Source organism: Phalacrocorax carbo, chromosome 4 (genome assembly GCF_963921805.1).
Source record: "Phalacrocorax carbo chromosome 4, bPhaCar2.1, whole genome shotgun sequence".
NCBI classification, from domain to species: Eukaryota; Metazoa; Chordata; class Aves; order Suliformes; family Phalacrocoracidae; genus Phalacrocorax; species Phalacrocorax carbo.
Window position 1 is genome coordinate 56,340,250 of NC_087516.1, and position 18,729 is coordinate 56,358,978.

Sequence of the window (18,729 nt, forward strand, 5' to 3'; positions counted from 1 at the left end):
AAGCTACAGTTGAGACAAGTATCTGTCAGTAAATCAGGCTAAAATTAACCTAGTTAAGTGAAAGTGATATACCGGTCTTTAAGATAAAATGTAATCCTTTATTTCACACCAGACAAGGCTGAAGTTCAAATGGGAAATGACTAATGCCACTGTGGTACTCTGTTTTTTAGACTTCCAGCTAATCAAAAATCATACAGATAGAAAGTTATTTCTAGTGGCAGAGAAGACAAAGAAAATCACTGTTTTGCTTCCTCTTTGGTGCTTCTTAGTCAACTGGACAATTATTAATCAAATACCTGGACAAAGACAATGCACATGACAAACCAGCTGTGTGAGTGGAGACCACAGATCACTGACCTCAAACAAAACCCCTCTGCATCATGGCAATGACCAAACCATAGAAACTGAATGAATAAAAGCATGCCACTTGCCCCAAGTCCTGCAGTGTTTTACAGTGTCGTCCCAGGGCAACAGTGGGTTAGTGGCCAGTGGGGCTCAGCATCTGTACCACTAAAGAAATTCCCAGCTAGAGAAAACCTACGAAGTCAGACCACTGGGAGAACATTTCAGATTCCCTGTCCGATATCTCTGTGCACATACATGTGCTGAGGACCATGCACCCTGCCTTTTTTCAGCTGTGATCCCATTGCACACTGGGTCGGTTGAATATAGACCAGCATGATGAACTTTGCTTTAGGACAAGAGCTACACCCATTCCTAGAATTTTGCAGATTTATTTTAACATGAGAAGTTGAATTAAGAAAACAACTAATATTTCATACAACTTTCATGGTTACCACAACTGCTGAAGGCTACAAAAGAAAAACTACATTATGAATACTACACTAGTAGAAAAGTTCTGACCTTCCTCCAGTGAATTCAATTACTTGGAGAAAAACTCCTCAGTCTCCTGTGTAGCTCTTTTTTGTGGCACAAAATGGAATGGGATTTATAGTAGGGGCTCCCAAAGTATTTGGGAGGTCCTCTTAATGGATGTCATCAGGTAGGTTGGGATTGTCTCAGAGTGCATTTGTAATGGAGTATTTATATTACTAACAGAAGTAGTGCGATATTGCTTTATTCGTGCTCACGGAACTGGCCAAATCCGAGGCAATCTGAGAGGCTGAAACACCCACCCAGGGCCACCCATACAGCATGGGCAAGAGGAAACGCTCCTCAGCCCCATCTCACATTCCCAGGCCTCCAGGGTTCGGTGCCTTTGTGTTCCCACTCCATTGCTCCCAAGGGGCCCACCTGGTAACACAGCACCTCTTTCTGTTCCTACAGCAGCTTCCTTCTGCCTTGTGGAGTGAGCAAAGGACAAGGGGAGACAACTAACATCTGGCGTGCTTGGCTACGCGCCTTTCTGACCTTGGCCACCTTGAAACCTGTCTGATAGACCTTGCTGCCTGAGGACTGAACATTTCTCCCAGTCTTAGAGCACACAGAAGAGGCTCTCTAGCCACCAGAGACTAATCAGATGGTTCTGTGCACAACTAGGAAACAAATTCCTGTCTTTCTGAGTCACATAAAAAGTCTTTGTACCGAGTTAAGTGACCTGTGGATCACATTTGGCATTCCCAGATTTAACAGTAGGAAAAGTAATAGGGATGAAGGTGCCCAGAGCTGAAATAAGATCACAGAACGCCCCAGTGACCTAACAAATTAACACGCAGCATGAAAGCAGTGTGAAAACTACAAAGCCAAAAGGAAAGACTTCTGGAAGTCATGCTAAAAGGCCTGTGGGGAAAAGAGGGTGTAGAGGGAAGGAGGGAAAGACAGCTAGAAGTTAAGATCTTCCAAGTACTAAAATAGCTTCATGAAATAAAAAAACTCTGATTACAGTGTTGATGCAATAAGCATACAAAAAGATGGGGAACTGGAATCAAAAAGCAAACAAAGCCTCATGAGGCAGTGAAAGAGCTAATGAATTCCTTGATGTAGGCATGGCAAGAAGAAAGGCAACTTATCAATCCTTATCAAACAGGACTAGATAGACCCTCCCTCAAAAAAAACAAGTTCATTCCAAGACAATTTCTGGCTATGACTGTTTCACATTCACCTGAGAAACAAACTCTGAAGCAAAGTATTCAAACTGAAAAACAGAACAAGCGCAAAACCAACCCTGTCCCGGATGATGGCTTTATTCTGTTTTGGTTTTCTGCTACTCTCAACAGGAGTGAGTAGGTACTTCCCTCAAAGAAGTTCCCAGCACACCTGGCTAGAATTCTATAGAGCTCCTGCAAGTACATACTGGGAGGCTACCCAGAAATTTTCCCAAAAGATTAGTTAATGTCATGGAGACTACTCTTAACATGTCAGAAACCAGAGAGGAGTTCACACTAAGGATAGCCGAATCTGACATAAGACCAAGCTGTGTTCTCTCACATACACAGTTCTTGCCCTTTAGTTTTCACCTGTCCAAAATTACATAGATACTTACATGGAGACAAAGTACTTGTGAAGTGTCTTACCCCTATCTTTTTTTTTTCTTTTTTTAAAAAGGAGGGGTGGAGGGGGAAGCAGGAAACATATTCCACCTGAATACAGTACCAGGTGGACAACAGAACAACAACTTTCAGGAACATTTATCCCTGATTGTAACTCATGAACTACTCAAAGTTCTTATTAAGCCATATGAATGTTGCTATTCAGTCCTGCTGACATGACAGCAAATTGTGCTAGAACATGAAAAAACTGCATATGAAGCCTTTTTCCACTCATACAGCTCAGGGCAGCAGGTGGTGGTGGTGTGTGCGTGCCTGTCAGAATTGATGCCAGAGCTTCACAGAACACATGAAGGAAGACTAAACCTTACACTATGAATTTGTAAAGGCTTCATACACTGGTTAATTTATAATGCCTGCTATGTGGTACATGTGCTTTCCCCCCCTACCTTTCCCCTTAAGGATTAAAAAAGAAGCAGCTTCTAAATATCTTTTGTAAACCATGAAGTTGATATGATCATATGCCACAGGGTTCTATGAAATATCCTGCCGCAACTACCCAAGTGGAATCAATTAGTTCTCCTATCGTTGTGCAGTTTTCACACAGTAACAACAGAATTTTCCTTTTTTACAGACTTTATAGCCATATTTCCTACAACCAGTTTTTCCAAGCATAATATGCCATGTTTATTTGGTGTAGTTTTTTAATTATTTCAAAATTAAATTGCTAGTAACAGAGAATTATTATTATTATTATTATGACTTCATAATCAAACTAAGGGCTAGACCTATAAAGACTAGGGCTCCCGAAGCTACTGCTTTCCATAGGATTTTTCACATGAACAGATGTGAGGGAAAACAGCAGTTTTAGATGCCTTAGATGCCTGGTGACCAGATTAGTTTTTAGTGAAGCAATACACATCAGGAGCACCCAATAAATGTGTAAATTTACTTGGTTGTTTCCACATGTTAATGGCATAAGGAGCCCAGTCTAATTTGTAATTTCCAGTTGTCCACTGGAAAAAAAAAATCATACCTCTTCTAGGCTTCTTAGTAAAAACAAACAGATAATTATACAGCCAGCGTGTTGCAGTAACTCTTACGCAAATATCCCTGAATATCATTTTCATGATCATATTTAAGATGTTACCTCTTCTTAAACCTGAAGCACACCTATCATGTTCTCATAAATGAATGTATGTTAGCTTTTTAGAAACATGTCTATCCCACAGATTTTTTATAAACTGAATTAACAAGAGAAATCTCAGTAATAAACGCTCACATAATATAGAGAAATCTAAAAGGGTTTTTCAGTACATGATACAAAAACACCAGCATAACATATCAAGTTTAAAAGTGCTTTTTTTTCATAAGGTAGAAAGCCTAAGAAGTAAACATTTTTTCCTCTCTGAGGTTTCCAACTAACTGTAAGCCATCTTCCAGTCTGAATGCAGGTAAAGGTGTCCATACAAGCTAAGGCTACCAGAAAACAGGTAAACATACACTATGACATAAAACCCCCTCTCATTTCCCAAGAGCATTTTCACATGCATATTACAATCCAGCAAAATATTTCAGTGCTCCAGATACCTGCTATGCAGAGCTGATGTCTTAACAGTAGCAGTACAATGCCAGGTGTAATCAAACCAAAGAGCTCACCTTTGAAAATTTCTCAATCTGGTATCCTGCCTCCATGCTGAAAGTTGTTGTCACATTGTACCCAGTTTGCTTTCCATGTCCATTTGGCCACCAAGCCTCTACTGTAGAACTCTTAAATGTACAAGAGAGAAAGTAAGAGCAATGTGTACAAAAGCAGTATAACAAGAACATAGGAGTGAATTACCACGAGTCTAATGAGTTTATGTGCCTCACCTGAGCCATGGTAACTGGGATCTCCCAGATGCAGCTCTGAGGTGAAAATAACTTAAAGGGAGAAGTATGATTTTTTTCCACTGAAGTCCAGGCTACTTCATCTTGTGTCCACAATGCTTCTGCCTATGCCAGGAGCATGCGTACGCATGCATGTGCATGGCTAGCTGCTAACCCTCAGCTAAGGTACACTGACAGAATATTCCTCCAAAACTCAAATACCTGTGTCAGGAGCAGACACTTCACTAGCCTCTGCATCATACCCCTCCTCTCATTGTCCCTTTTACCTATCACATACAACATTCACTATACAGAGGTGACACTTTTTAACTGTAACTTCAGTAATATGTGACCATACTGACTGCTTCACTTATTGACATAAGCATATTTAAGTCAAATTATAAGTTTCACTCTTTCTTTTCAATGTTTTCTGCCTTTTCTCTATGCTTCCTAATCATGTCATTACTACTCCATAGTTTTTACAAACATAAAAACTAGGATGCCAAAATTATTTAGTTTCCTCATTTTTCTAGTCACATTTTTCTAGTCCTCATTTTTCTAGTAATATTTATGTCTTCATTCCAGCAGTCTATTTCTGCTGCGCAATCCTATTGCCAACATTTGCCAGTTGAATGCACAACACAAAAATTGTGGAAAGAAAGCAATAATGCATGCAACCAAACAATGGAGGGATCAGCACTCAATAGAGTCATGTAAGGAGTGCCTCAGTCTTTTCAAACAAAATGAGGCCAGAGAGCAGCCCAACAATATGTTTTGCTGTAGCCAAACTTGGACGCAATCATGAATGCATCTACTAACATTTCACCTTCCCCGATACAGAATTATCATAACTGCTTGTGCAGAAGTACTAATATCTGTGTTGCACGGATACAAATGGAAGCACAAAATCAGCATGTGCCTCAACAACAAGGGAGTGTTTGCCGGCACCTGGCACCGCTGGACTGTCTCATTGGCCACTAATGATGTCATCCCCATGCTCACCAGTAGCTAATAAGCAAAATGCTCTCATGTTAGCAACACAGCACTTTGTGTGGCAATTGCAGGAAGACTGCTACACATCTCGGGTGATATGCACCACTCAAACATCTACTGACTTCACAACATAATCTGCAAGAAGCTCTCAACTAGAAATAAATTTCTGGTGAGGTCTCGCTATCTAGCATGTGCCACACAAGTCTGCTGTACAGAGTAAGGCTCACTGATACATGAGAACACATTGCAAGGCTTCTCGTAAAATCAGCTGATGTGAATTCATGCAGCGAAGCCTTTTGTGTACAAAGAATAATAAAACACTGTTGCCTCTGCTCCTAAGGAAGTGCTTCCTCAAAAACTTGCAGTCATACTCCACCAACAGATTTCTTCTGAGGTTGGGGGTGGGGCAGTCAAATAAAGCAAAATCATTTTTGAAGTTTCAGACTGCAGTGCCTGTTTAAGGTAATCCCTGAAAAGGCTAAACAGAGTCTAATGATCATTTAAAATGAAACTAGATATTTATAATTGCTCATGTAACTTGCATGTCAAACGACAACAGCAAGAAAAATCACGTTTCTGTCATTTTATGCCTTCATGTCAAAATAAAACAAAGCACATTAGTATGCAAGTCACTGAGTGTGCACACTAGAACATAAATACCCTGCCTGCCTTTAACACTTCCACTCACACAACTGACAAGAGAACTTGAGAATACAAGCATAATGCATTCAAACTGGGGAAACAAATGCAGAGTTACACAGAAATAAAGAAAATCAGTAGACCCAGTAAAATATACAAAAGTTTGAGGGCAGACCCTCAAGCATTATTAACTGCCAGAATTGTCAGAAGCCCCCAATTCCTGCTCACAGCACATCGCTCACCCACAAATCTAACTGTGCCCTGTGGCAGTGAAGCAGAGAGCAACTCCCATGACACTGTTGGCTCCAGCAGAGAACACCATCAGCTGGGGCAGCTGCTGCGCCTGCCACGGCCCCCACCCTGCCCACTGGCCTGGGCCTGCCGCTGTAAGGCTCAGTTCTGCACGGTCAGCTCTACTAGGGCCCTGCTCTCTGAGCAAGAAGCCAAGACAAAGTTCATCCTGCTTTTTGCCACGCTGGGCTCCCTGCCTAACTCAAGACACCTACCTATTTGTCAACTAGAACAGACACACCGATTTTCTTCCTCTCTCAAGTCTATATATCTTTTCTTAATTACACCTGTGTGATAAAACTCAAGAGTTTCTTAAAAAAAAAAACACAACAAACCCGTAAAGAAAACAAACCGTATACAAGTGAAATAGTGTTGGTGAATTAAGTCTGCCACCAGACACTTTTCCAACACCCTCTGAACGCAAGCAGACCAATTCTTTCATCACTGGGATGTATACCAAATTTATCATTTTTCAATTGAGTTCTCTCCTCATTAGAGCATCTTTTACCTCTCTAAAACTCCTCACAAGTTTTGTCTACCCAAGGAACTATAAGCCAATGTAAGGAAGTACAACTCCACAAAATTTGCACCAACCTTACTGCTGGTCAAGTTCTCTTCAGGGCTTTTTTGCTTTTATTTACCTGAAAGAGTATCTAATGAGAGGTTTGAGGAATGTTTCCTCTCTTTCCTGGGAAAGCCATGCATATTGTAGTACATTCTAGTCCCAGTCAGACCAGCAAATAGCATGGGAGACAAGATACCTACTGCCAGCTAAGGGAAGTGACACAGGGTATCCAAAGTTTATCTGCCTAAGTAGCTCATTTAACAGGCGGATGATGACGTGATCCCTTTGTTTTGCAGTAAGGGAAAGGCTTCATCATCTTTTTGACACTAAGCTACGTAGCCCCACAAACATGAATTTTTAGACAGGAAAAGAAGTGTTCTCCTATCCTGTAAGGGATACAGAACTGTTGTTAAAGTCAGGAACACAGAAAGGAAGGGGAGGGAGGCCTAAAACTGGCACGGAGGCAGAAAGACACACTGGACACCAGGGGAAACATTTTGCAGTTGGCCAGGGTTCCACAGACACCTCCTCACCTTGTTGATGTTTACGTGCAGCACAATGCTGCCTTCTCCAGGTTGAAGCTTCACACTGAATGTTTGCTGCGTTTGCAGTTTGGGAATGTTCACAGACACAAGACCTGCAATTGGCTTGGAGCTGACTACGTCAAAAATAGACTCAATTTCAAGACTCCACTGCTGAGCAGTCTTTACTAAGAGAAGGGGGAGAAAAAAACGGGGAATTTAGGAATTGTTGTTTATATACTTATTAGTTAACATGATCTCTCACCAAAGAAACAATTCAAATACCTCAGATTAAATTTAACAATTTTCAGGCTGTGTTTGAACCAGACCTACAAGGTTAATCATCTTGTTTAGTGCATTTGGTATTTGTGCTTACATTTGCTGACTCAGAAGAGAACTATGCAATATGACTTATGTTCTGTAACTCTCTCTTTTTGTCATTCAAAGGCCATTCAGTTTTTCAGAGTTCTGTACAAAAGTCAGGGACCATGACACCAGACACTTCATCAGGAAGGATTTTTTTCCCACCAACTCCCATAGACATTATATTTGCTTTTAGTCAGCACTCATATGAACATGGTACTCTTTGGGAAAGATTGTAATCACGCAGCAGTACAATCACTTTTGTTGATGAAACAAAAACAGTATTAACAGAAAATGAGCCGAATTCATCCCAGAGTCACTAGACAAAATGAATGGAGTTATTCTGGGGATGAATTGAGCCCATTGTGTCTAGACTTGACGGGATGTATCTTTATGTCCCTTCTGCCACCAAAATGTGGTGGAGGAAACAAGTTAATGACTTGCCTGAGATCTCTCTACAGTTACCTCAGAGGGTCCTCTCCTTTACAGAACTTAGTGAATAAGGCAAGCCAGGGTCAAGGGTACTCAAGATTAATGTGTAAATTTCCCATTCACTTCAGCAGCTAAATTACCTGTCTACAAACACAGCCTGGCTAATCCTATACTTCAAATATTAGAGATGAACATCTATCTAAGCAAATGCAAATAAAACAGAAGACAAGGAAAACTAGAAGTAAGACACGTTTTGTATACACAAACTACTAATCACTTTCTTTCTCTTTTCATGTATATATTCTAGCTCTCCTTCCTCCAGGAGAGAAACAGAGCTCCTTCCAGAAGCTCAGAATTACATTCAGCCCTGGCATGATTTTCACTGTCTTTTATAGAATGAAGAACAATGAACATGTTCCCAAGGTTATATTACACCCAGCATTACCCAGGGAAGACCAATGTTCAGAAATGTTGAAGGGGTTAAAGAAACACCCACCCCACCCCACAAGGGTCAGCCATTACACCGCATTTTCCCTCCCCTCCAAGGGCATATAAAAATTCCAGCCCACTCTTAACTGCATTAACTGTGGGGTCTAGGCACAGAAATCAAGAACAATGACTCTTTTACAGATTCAGTGGTCAAAAGGCAATGACACTAAATCAGATGAGCAAAGGCAGCTTAAATTCAAGTTGTTAATTTTAATTTTCAAATGTTATTATGTTTGAATACAAATCAGTCCTGGCTCTGGTTCCAAACCACTCTCTGCTGAATGAAAGAGGTTTGCTTTCTCCGCTTATTCAGAGAGCAAGACTTTACCTACCAGAAGGTGGAGTTGTGGGAATGTGGGAGGGACCAGAAAAGATTTTTACTGTAACTAAATTTTAGAGAGCACACAGAGCCTGTGCTGGGGCTTTCCATGGAAATTCCAGTCACGTTAATTCTAGCTAAGACCTGCAGCTATTTCAGGAAGCTTTAAAAGCAGCCAGGGAGTGACGTCTTGCTCTTTTATTCATACACAACTCTATTCCCAAGGGCTGAAATTCAACCCAGTGCAGAGGACTCATGTGCTAGCCTTTACTCCACTGAAGACTGGGCTCAAAAGGCAGTGAAAGCAAGCATGCGGGTGGTCTACAGTGGGGCATATTACCGTTTACAGGAAGTTTCAACAGAAAATTAACTACTTTTGTTCAGCTGCAATGAGGAGAGGAAAATCAAAGACCATGTCAAGGGAGGAAACCTGTTAGGTAAGTTAGGTGGCAGGAATGAAGGAGGCTTTCCTCTCAGATTGCAACTTTAACAAATTATCCTTGCATAGCATGACTGCTCTTCTCTCTCAGACTCCATGTTGTGTCCCAAAAACTCAGCACTCTTGAAACTCTGCTCACTGTGCATTTGTCTTCCCAGCACAAAACTAAATTCCCATAGCAGCTTTGCCTTTGTTTTAAATGAAGTTGAGACAAAAGTGAGACATATTGGGAGTCTTGGTGAAAACACATGCCAAAAAGAAAGAAATTTTTCAAACCAGGAGAACAGGGACATACCTCAGCTATAGTACATATATTTCTGCAGTTATCTGGGGATCTTCAAGCCAAAAAGATTCTGAATTCTAATATTTTTAATCACTATTGTTTGCACTGAAGTACTGTTTCAAGACCTAAAACAGTGTGCTGTGGTAAGAACTATACACAAAGTCATAATAAAACAGTAGAACCTTCCCTACACTGACTGTTAATTAATAATAAATTGGTTTGTATTCCAAAGGTAAAACAATAATAAAAAGTAGTAACACTTACCGAAGAAAGAAACCAAAGAAAAGTAAATCAGGTGATAATGGTTATAGGCCTCAATCCTAACATCTTTCCAGATTCCTTGAGTGGGAAAAGAAGGGCCCCAGTCCCAACTAAATGAACATTGCTCCTGGAATACAGAATTATTATGTTACAATTGCCTATTTTTCACGCAGACATTGATGTTGTGCCAGAAATAAAAATTATTTGCTATCTAGAAATAAAATATTGACAGGTACCGAAAGGATTTTCCAATTTCCATAAACCCAGAAGAGCCTACAGTATTTTTTCTCATATTTCTTGACCAGAACTCTGCTGCTAATACTTATACCATATATATTAAAAAATTGTATTAAACATACTTGTATAGCAGAATTTTGTATTAGTAAAAGAGCAAAATACCACCTAGCCCACCACTTAAAAAAAAACCAGGAAAGATCAAAAGCCAAGCCAGCAGGTTACTCTCAGTTCAGCTCTGTAATGTCAGTATTTAATTGCATGCCTAAAAGACAAAGTAAGCAGAAAACTCATGGTTACAAATGTTAAAGTATTCTAAAAGAACAATATCAAATCGAAAACTCTGGGTATACCTGAAATAATTTATCCTTTATTTTTTGTTGTAACACCACAGATTAGTACAAGGAAAGAGATGTGTGTGTGTGGTGCATTTCTGTAGTTCAGTCATGTTCACTGTTTCTCCCCTTTTTATGGTTCTCTCATACAAAAACAAAGGAAACAAAAACAGGGTTGAGAAATAGCTTAGTTCTGGTTCTAACATCAGAATAACTGTCAGAATTATAAAATGCTGGTCAGGCAGAGAAGTACCCACACTGCTCTACTGCTGTCCATTTAGCTGTTTTCAAACCTGGTCAGACCTCTTGTTAACAAATCCCTTGAAGACATCTATTCAGCTGCCCTCCAAGCTTCACACAGCCCCAGCCCCCCAAAGCAAATACAATACATCTCCTTAAAGTCTTGTACAGTGACCTACAGTTCTAAATTTAGAGACTAATAACTTACAGCCGAGGCATGCTAATTTTGGCAAACCACATTGCACAAGTATGGCCTATCCCTTGCATCGCTGGAGTCAGCCTGCCTGCCTATCAAGTTGCAAAAGAGCCTTCCAGGAAGCAAGCGCTGTACCTATTTCAAGTGTAAAAACAGGGACAACACATTCTTAGAAAACAAGTCAGATTGAAAGTAATTTTCCCTTTATAAAAAGTAAACAAATGAATCACTGACAGATTGTCAGGTTTCACCAATAATATTGCAGAGACTGCTATCAGAAATCGTATGTCACAAGAACAATATGCTTGTATCACTGAAGTAAATTACCAGTGAAAAGCTTGCATTTTGCCACAAATTCCTATTAAGATTTAGATACGCTTACTGTACTTAATACTGAACCTCAAACGTATACACAGCTCTCTATTACTTTAAGGTGGTAAGCAGCCAGCTTACTTCAGCAATGTCCTGGTATGTTTGTTTACTTTTAAATGTGACATGGCTGCTGTTGTTGCTGTATACTTGGAACTAAAAATGTTTCTGGAAATGTCTGGAGCAGCTTCCAAGTACAGTCGAGCAACTCCTTTGAGGAAAAGCACTAAGGTACTTTCTTACCAATTTAAAGGAATCGTTCTGTAAAGCATAAAATCATTCCTGGCCATTTTTGCTCTATAAATAAGACTACAGCTGTTTAAGTGCCTTCTTCCTTCCAAGCTCCTCTCTGGACTAAAAAACACAGTGGACTCAGAAGAATTAATCAACTTTCTAAAATGTAGTGAAAATAAAAATAGCAGCAAGTAGTAATAAAGACAATATCTTAATCCTGAAGGATATTCCCAGGACAACACGGAGTCTATCCTTCCATTAACAAACTTTAAAGGCAATCACATCCAGGTTCAGATTAACAGGATTACAGTCATTTTTCTGAGGAGGCTCTAAAACAACTTTATTGAAAATATTGACAATAATTAACAAGTGGAGACAAACATGCCAAAACCCCCAAAATGAGAAATTCAAAAATAAGGTCACCTAGCCACTGCCTCTAGCTGATGCAAGGCTATCGGAAATATATGAGATGCTACTCAAATGATAGTTTGCCTTGAGTAAGTTTTAACAGCAATGAAGCCATGTCTTAAATCAGAGTTTCTGAGCTTTACTCATTGTATATTACGTTGTTGTTTGGACTGAATATATACTTATAAACCACAGTTCACAACACCATAATAAGATGAGAATGGGTCCTCTGTTAGATAACACTTCTTGGGACATGCCAGAGCTGCCCAGAGTAAAGAGCACAGCACATGAGCAATACAAACACTCACAAAGCTGCTTGGCTGAGACTTTTACAGCCCTGGCAATCTACACTGGTATGCAAGTGTGAACTCTATTGTCAGCATACATTGCTAAACCCACCCAGTGGATCAAAATGTAATGATTACGCATTTCCCAATGCTATCCTGCTCTCTTAGCAGCAAGTCTCCTTGCCGACTCCTTGATGAAAACAGCCTTTTAAATGTTCTTATCACCTAAATACAAAGCCTGGCCTTCTTATGCCTCTTGTATTATCGACATGCTAGATTACAGGTTTCTGAGGGTGGGCAGGAGAAGGAAGCTGCAATGAAAAATATGCCCTACTTATAAAATGACATTGCAGGTTTCAGAATACTTCTGTAAGGACAGCACGTGGTACATTCTCTTTCCAAGCCTGAAGCCAGAGTCAGATAATTCTGCCCCTACCTTTCTGATGAAATTAGCATGGCACTCTCCTTTCTGCACAGGTGGAGGGCACTCCGGGGGAATGTTGTATGCTTTGTGACACCTGCTCTGCTCTGCTGCATATGAAATGGCTGATAAGAAACGGACTTCGACAAAATTGACCTCCTTGATCGCGCTGGTAATATCAAAGCTCTAGGTCAAGAAAACAGAAAAAGATCATTACAGCACTGGCATTTATTTATGAGATTTATAATCACTATTTCATTGGGATTTTAATACCATACATATATTATTCAAAGACATTTGAACTACAGTCTCAACAGGCCCTCGTTTTGAAGGAAAAGAAAAGCTACTTCTTAAGCTGAAAAAAGAAAACATACCACAACATTCCAGATACAAGGAGATATTTCTGGGCAAACCACTTTCCCCATACTGAGCCCCCATTGCAGGCTGCAGCACTCTGCTTGCACACCGGTTCTTGAAGGATAAGGACGGCAAGAGAATCTTTACCCTCCTTCCTCACTTAGAACTCATCTGGAACTTTAGAAAGACACCTTGTTCCAGCTCAGAAAGCTGGTCTATACAGGAGTCCTTCCAACTCACACTGTGCTGCCAGCTTATCTACCACAAAGCACTGAGCTGCCTTTTGCGTGAATGCTGCAAGGCTCTATTTCATGCCACCTGCACTCTCATCCCCAAAATGTACAGACACACATTCTATGGCAACACCAAATAAAGCATCTGGGGGCTTCCTCACTGGCTCACAAAATCCCCTTCAGGGTGGCTGGATAGAAGGATAATTCTTCAGTTTCAGAACTATCCTGTGCTATCAAGATAATATGGTTCCGATGGCTAACGCCCATTTCTTTGTCACAGTGTTCGTTTGTGGCAAGCCAAGTCACAATTTTTTCCAACTTGTGAGCAGCCCCGCTAGCATTGCTTACGTCTGCAGCATACAGCAGAAGACTACAAAGCAAACAGCATCTCCCATACACAGCCTTCATAGAGTCCTTCCTGCAGACATAGCTGTCATGTGGAACAGGTGAACAAAGCACAAGTCTGGGTCACAGTAATCCTAGACTCAGTCTAATACAGTTCACCCTGGTCTTACAGTGAAGGCTGTTTCGTGAACTGTTACCATCTGAGACAGAATGAAGTTGCAGAAATAAGGGCAAAATAATATCACTTCCCAATTCTACAGAGCCTGCTACTGGCAGTCCTTCAGATAATCTCCAAATAGTAAAAAATTATTATTTCATAAAAGCTCAATAAAATTTCTATTTTACATCTGGTAAAACTAAGTCACAGAGAAACTTAAGTGATCTGTCCCAGGTCACAGAGATGCAGATCACAGAATCTAGCTTTCATGTCTCACGCCAGTACCTCTGCAATAAAACCTGCCAGAATGGTAAACACTAAGATATGAAGACACAAGATTTCCATTGTCATTCAGTTATTCCACTAACAGTCTTCCTTTAACTTTTATTTTTTTGATTCTTTTAAGAGGAAAGCAAAGATTGTCCCTTATGCTGGTACCCAGAATAATTTTATATTTTAAAGCTATAAAACTAGTTTGAATGGTTTTGCCACTCAAAGTCATTACACGATGAGTACTCTTACACTGACATAGGCTAAGCCCAAAAATGCAAGACAATGTTATCAAAGGCTCAATATTTAAAATCAAAAACTTTCTATAAAAAAAGGCATGGAAACACTTATAAAGTCTTTGCAACTCATGCATTTTCGTTTCTGTATTCACATGTAAACCATTCTAATACCAATTAGTAAGCAGATTTGCAGCTAATATAACAGATTTAAGCTTATGTTTTCTTGGAGCTGTGACAGATCCCAAGAAGCAAGATATGTATCATTAGCTGAACTGATCCTCTTGCATGGGTCGACTCATTTAGAACAAGACACATTCACCTCTAGATCTGACCCTGCTCTACTGAAAAGTATGCTTCTCTTTCTAGCAGTTACTTGATTACACATACAGTCCTCAGGTCAACACTTTCTGCATCCAAGGATCTATTCTTCAGTGTGCTTGAATGCACTGAAAGTGCTCAGCACAAAAGGCTTTGAAGAAAAAACAGAAGCACTTTCAGAAATAAACACATTACTTACGTATCTGTTGAACATGTTGTCTGTTCTCCCAAGAGTGATATTGTTGATCAGGATCTCTGCTACTGTATCTACTCCCTCAAAAACCAAATTCACTTTCTGCCACTTTCTACAGAAGATAACACATGCGTAAAAAACTGTTAGAATACCTAGAGTGAACAACACACAGGAGACAGACAATATAAAAATGTATGTCACTGTTATCTTTAGCAGCACTTGTCTCAACTACCTCCAAAAATGTCTGATTTAGTGTGGCTACATTATATCTTTAAATAGTCAAATTAAGATGACAGCTGAAGTGGCTCAAGTCTGCAACACAGCGTGTTCACATACCCACCAGACATCAGATGGGCTAGCTTCCAATTAGACTAAGTATTATCCTTCCTTAGTTGGCGATTCAGAAGTAATTTTTAACAATTAAAAAAAAGGAAAAAAGCAACTACTGAAGTGTTCTTTAGCAATAACTTTGCAGCTGCACATTATTGCATAATTTGTTTTATTAGATAAAAAAGTATTAAGCGGACTTTGAGGTGATGGATTAACTAGCAATTCTGGATGAAAGATGTCACTGAACTATTTTAGACATAGCTTTACTGCATACCTGATGTCAAAAGGAGTTTTGAATGTCCTGCTGTAAGTCCAGTTATCCAGTGAGATCCATCTGTACATCACATCATTAAATCTATAGTACGGATCCTAATAACAGCAACAAAAAGAAAATTACAAGACTTATTTAGTAATAGTGTTACTACATGAAATACATCACAATATCCATAAGATGAGCACTTCTTATTTCAGACAGTCTGCAAATGTGAAATCTGGCTTATTTAGTTTATCCTGATATTCCTTTTCACCTTTGAAATAATATGTGAAAGCACAGCTTTGGTAATATTTGACTTTACATATGTAGGCCAGCACTTGTTTGCTATAATCACTCATACTCAAACTAGAGGAAGAAAGATTTGTTTTTACATAAGAAATGACTGGGCTGGAAATTAAAAAAAAAATCAAGACAGCTTGTGACTTAATGAGAGGAATAGAAACATGATCACCCTCGTAATGATGGAGAAAGTAAGACTAATAGGATTCTAAGAGGCAAAGAAACAACATTTTAGGCCTCTAGGGACAGCAGTGAGCAAATCTCTAGAGTTTAAAATCATTGCAAATACTCCAATCATTTCTTGTCAACTAGTCTTGATGTGGTAGGGCTAAATGAAATTGTTATATTTGGAGGGAGGGAGAAAGAGAAGATGGAGAAGCAACACAGCTTGGTTTGTTGTATAAAATTAAACAACTACTTTTGAGAATAATGTGCATTTATACCAGATATGTTCTTTTCCTTTTAGTCACACTACCCAGGAAGGATAAAAGCACAGCTGCTCTCAGCTGTGTCCTTGATCTTTTTGGCTTCGTGCTGTATTTATTACCTATGGTGGGTCACAACGTTCCTCACCTAGGCTGAAGGAATCAGTTATGTGGACCTGACCACCCACTACCTTGCACCTCATACAAAGGCAGCAGAGAGGTAGGGTGTTACCTCCCCATGTCAGACAGTTCAGAATGCAGGTAACCAGGTCAGTGACTGACAGCTCAGTTCAGTCCTCTTCAGCAGCTGCACAGCTGAACTGCTTTCCCAAACCAAAGACCAATCTCTTCTGGACTACATGACTCAAACACAGCTAAGAGAGAGCATAGTTGCATTAAGGTTCCCTTTGATATGAGTCTTCCAGAGTACCAGCACAGCTAACTATCTGCCCTGTGAATCCAGATCCACACTGAAGAAAATATGCCCAGCTTTCGTCTTCCTCTTGCTGAAGCTTCAATTTTTCTCCCCATTTCAGGAGTAATTATAGATACTAATGACAGTCTGGATTTGAAATCTTCTGAAAAACATTGTTTCATATCTCATATTTGTTTTACAACTAATAGGGTCAGGCTCTGTGAAAGAACTGTGACCTCTGTATTGGTAATACAATGTAATCTCTAAAAGTTGTCATCTTGAGCTTACCAGAAAAATTACTGAACTTCACAATATTCATACCATTACTTTTACATGCAAAACGCTTGGGGAATATATCTCAGACTTTTATTAAGATGCAAAATTTAAGGCTAATAAATGCATATTAAAATGCAAAATTTAGGCTCACAAAACAAACTCTGTTCAGATTACTGTATTGAGACAACAAAAGGCAAGCGTCAAATGTCAGAGACCATGAAAACCCACAACGTGTCCTTAAAAAGCACATATTTAACAACTGTCTTGCTTTAACATTATATACTATTTTATTTTTGATTACGCTTTGGAAAATCTGCATGTTAAATTTCAAGCACTCCCACTTGTATGTGTGAAATACTTAACAAAAGTCATAAGATGCAAATCGTAAATGCACTAGCAACAGCAGGCTGCAAAGCCAAAACCAATTTGGTTAGTGGCCAAACAATCGACATCAGTGCCTCATCAAAGATCAAGACCCTGCATAAAAGAAACCTGCACTGTTTCCCCAACAAAGCATGGATACTGAGATGTTAATGAAGAAAGATCTGATGTCTGGAGAACACAAAACTGGTTGTTTAGCAGCAGAGAGAAATGTAGGAATGTTTCATCAGAGGCAGAAATCATATCACCAGATGGGCTCCTACAGCAGTTTACAAACAGAGCTGCTTGTTTAAACGTCCTCAGAGCATACTGCAGAAAGTTTTCTTGAAGGGGCTTTCTTCTATATTAGTTTAAAGGCTTTAAACGTCAACAAATGCATTGACTGCTAAAATACGTCATGGAAGGTGCTAATTAGCCCCTTCTGACTCCCACAAATACTGTTTCTTCCTTACAGGCATCCACCTTTTTAGATGGGAAGCTCCTACTTCTGTGTACCTTTATATAAAACTTAACAATGTACTGACATCATTGCTACATAACTAGTAAAACAGCTTATGTATCACACAGAAAAGCTGTTAAATGCTAATACTGGTTAGTCATTTTTAAGCATTATAAACGTTGCTTGTAAAATCAGTCATGTGGCAATGTTAGAGCAATGCTTTTAAGGCAATTCTCAAGGTTCAGAAAAATGCATGACCACAACAAAGTCCTGTAAGAAAGGAAAATGACTTCTCCATTACACTTGAGAGATTATTGACTTTTTCATTACTAAATGCAACAGTTTTGAGTGCTGGAAGATGTACCTATAGAAGTAAAATTGTTTGGATTTATCTGAAACAGAATTTCATCCCATATTAAATCAGCTCACATTAAAATTAAAGGTCTATTTCAGAAAACTGGATGAAAAAAGACAATTTCAAAACTCTTAAGGGCACTGGGAGAATTTGAAAGATGGTAGGAAATAGACTGCACTCGTATTAAATATACTTCACATTCATTAACTCAACATGTCCCTGGCAGCAAGTCACAGAGGGGTGGAGTCAACTACAGCTATTTTTAGATCCCACCAAACATGACAGCCTTGCATTTTCCTGCTCGCTGCAATTTGGGGAAAAATTCTGAACCACTCAGGCTACCTGCCTGTTCTCTGCTCCCAACTTCAATGCTGTAAGCAAGCAGCAAATCACCTGTTAAGATGAGGTAAAAAGCCCTGCTACAGAGCATCAAAAGGAAGCAATTTCCAGTTCAGATAACAGGACATCAGCAGGACTTCAAAAGCCCTGCCAGCACTAAACCGAAGGCACTGCCAAGTGGCTAGATGGAAGCTCCTCCTTGCAATGATTTTAAGGGATATTGAAAAGCAAACAGCATCTCCTGTTAATCAGGAAACGGATGAGACATGAACACATCATAAGTGAAGCTCAAAGCCCAAGTGAGTGAGCAGTGCCAGGCACACCCTAGTCCCATGAAGGGCCAGCTTCAGGCCCCCACGCAACTGGGAGTCCAGGGGAGCACAGCGCAAACACCTGAATCACACTAGACAGAACCTGGATTCAGGCGGAAGATCAGCATGTAAAATGAAGTGTAATAAAAGGAACAAAA

At 39.7% G+C, this 18,729-nt stretch overlaps 1 protein-coding gene across 1 annotated transcript in view; it reads right to left on the reverse strand.

The window, feature by feature from the left end:
- The window catches only part of MANBA (mannosidase beta), a 47,245-nt gene that overhangs the window by 23,077 nt on the left and 5,439 nt on the right, over positions 1-18,729 (reverse strand). Inside the window, exons 2-7 of the mRNA XM_064450031.1 lie at positions 15,352-15,446; positions 14,754-14,859; positions 12,651-12,821; positions 9,915-10,038; positions 7,338-7,513; positions 4,107-4,217 (exon numbers count right to left, since the gene is read on the reverse strand). Coding sequence (XP_064306101.1) covers positions 4,107-4,217; positions 7,338-7,513; positions 9,915-10,038; positions 12,651-12,821; positions 14,754-14,859; positions 15,352-15,446 — 783 coding nt within the window. The remainder of the gene's footprint in view (positions 1-4,106; positions 4,218-7,337; positions 7,514-9,914; positions 10,039-12,650; positions 12,822-14,753; positions 14,860-15,351; positions 15,447-18,729) is intronic.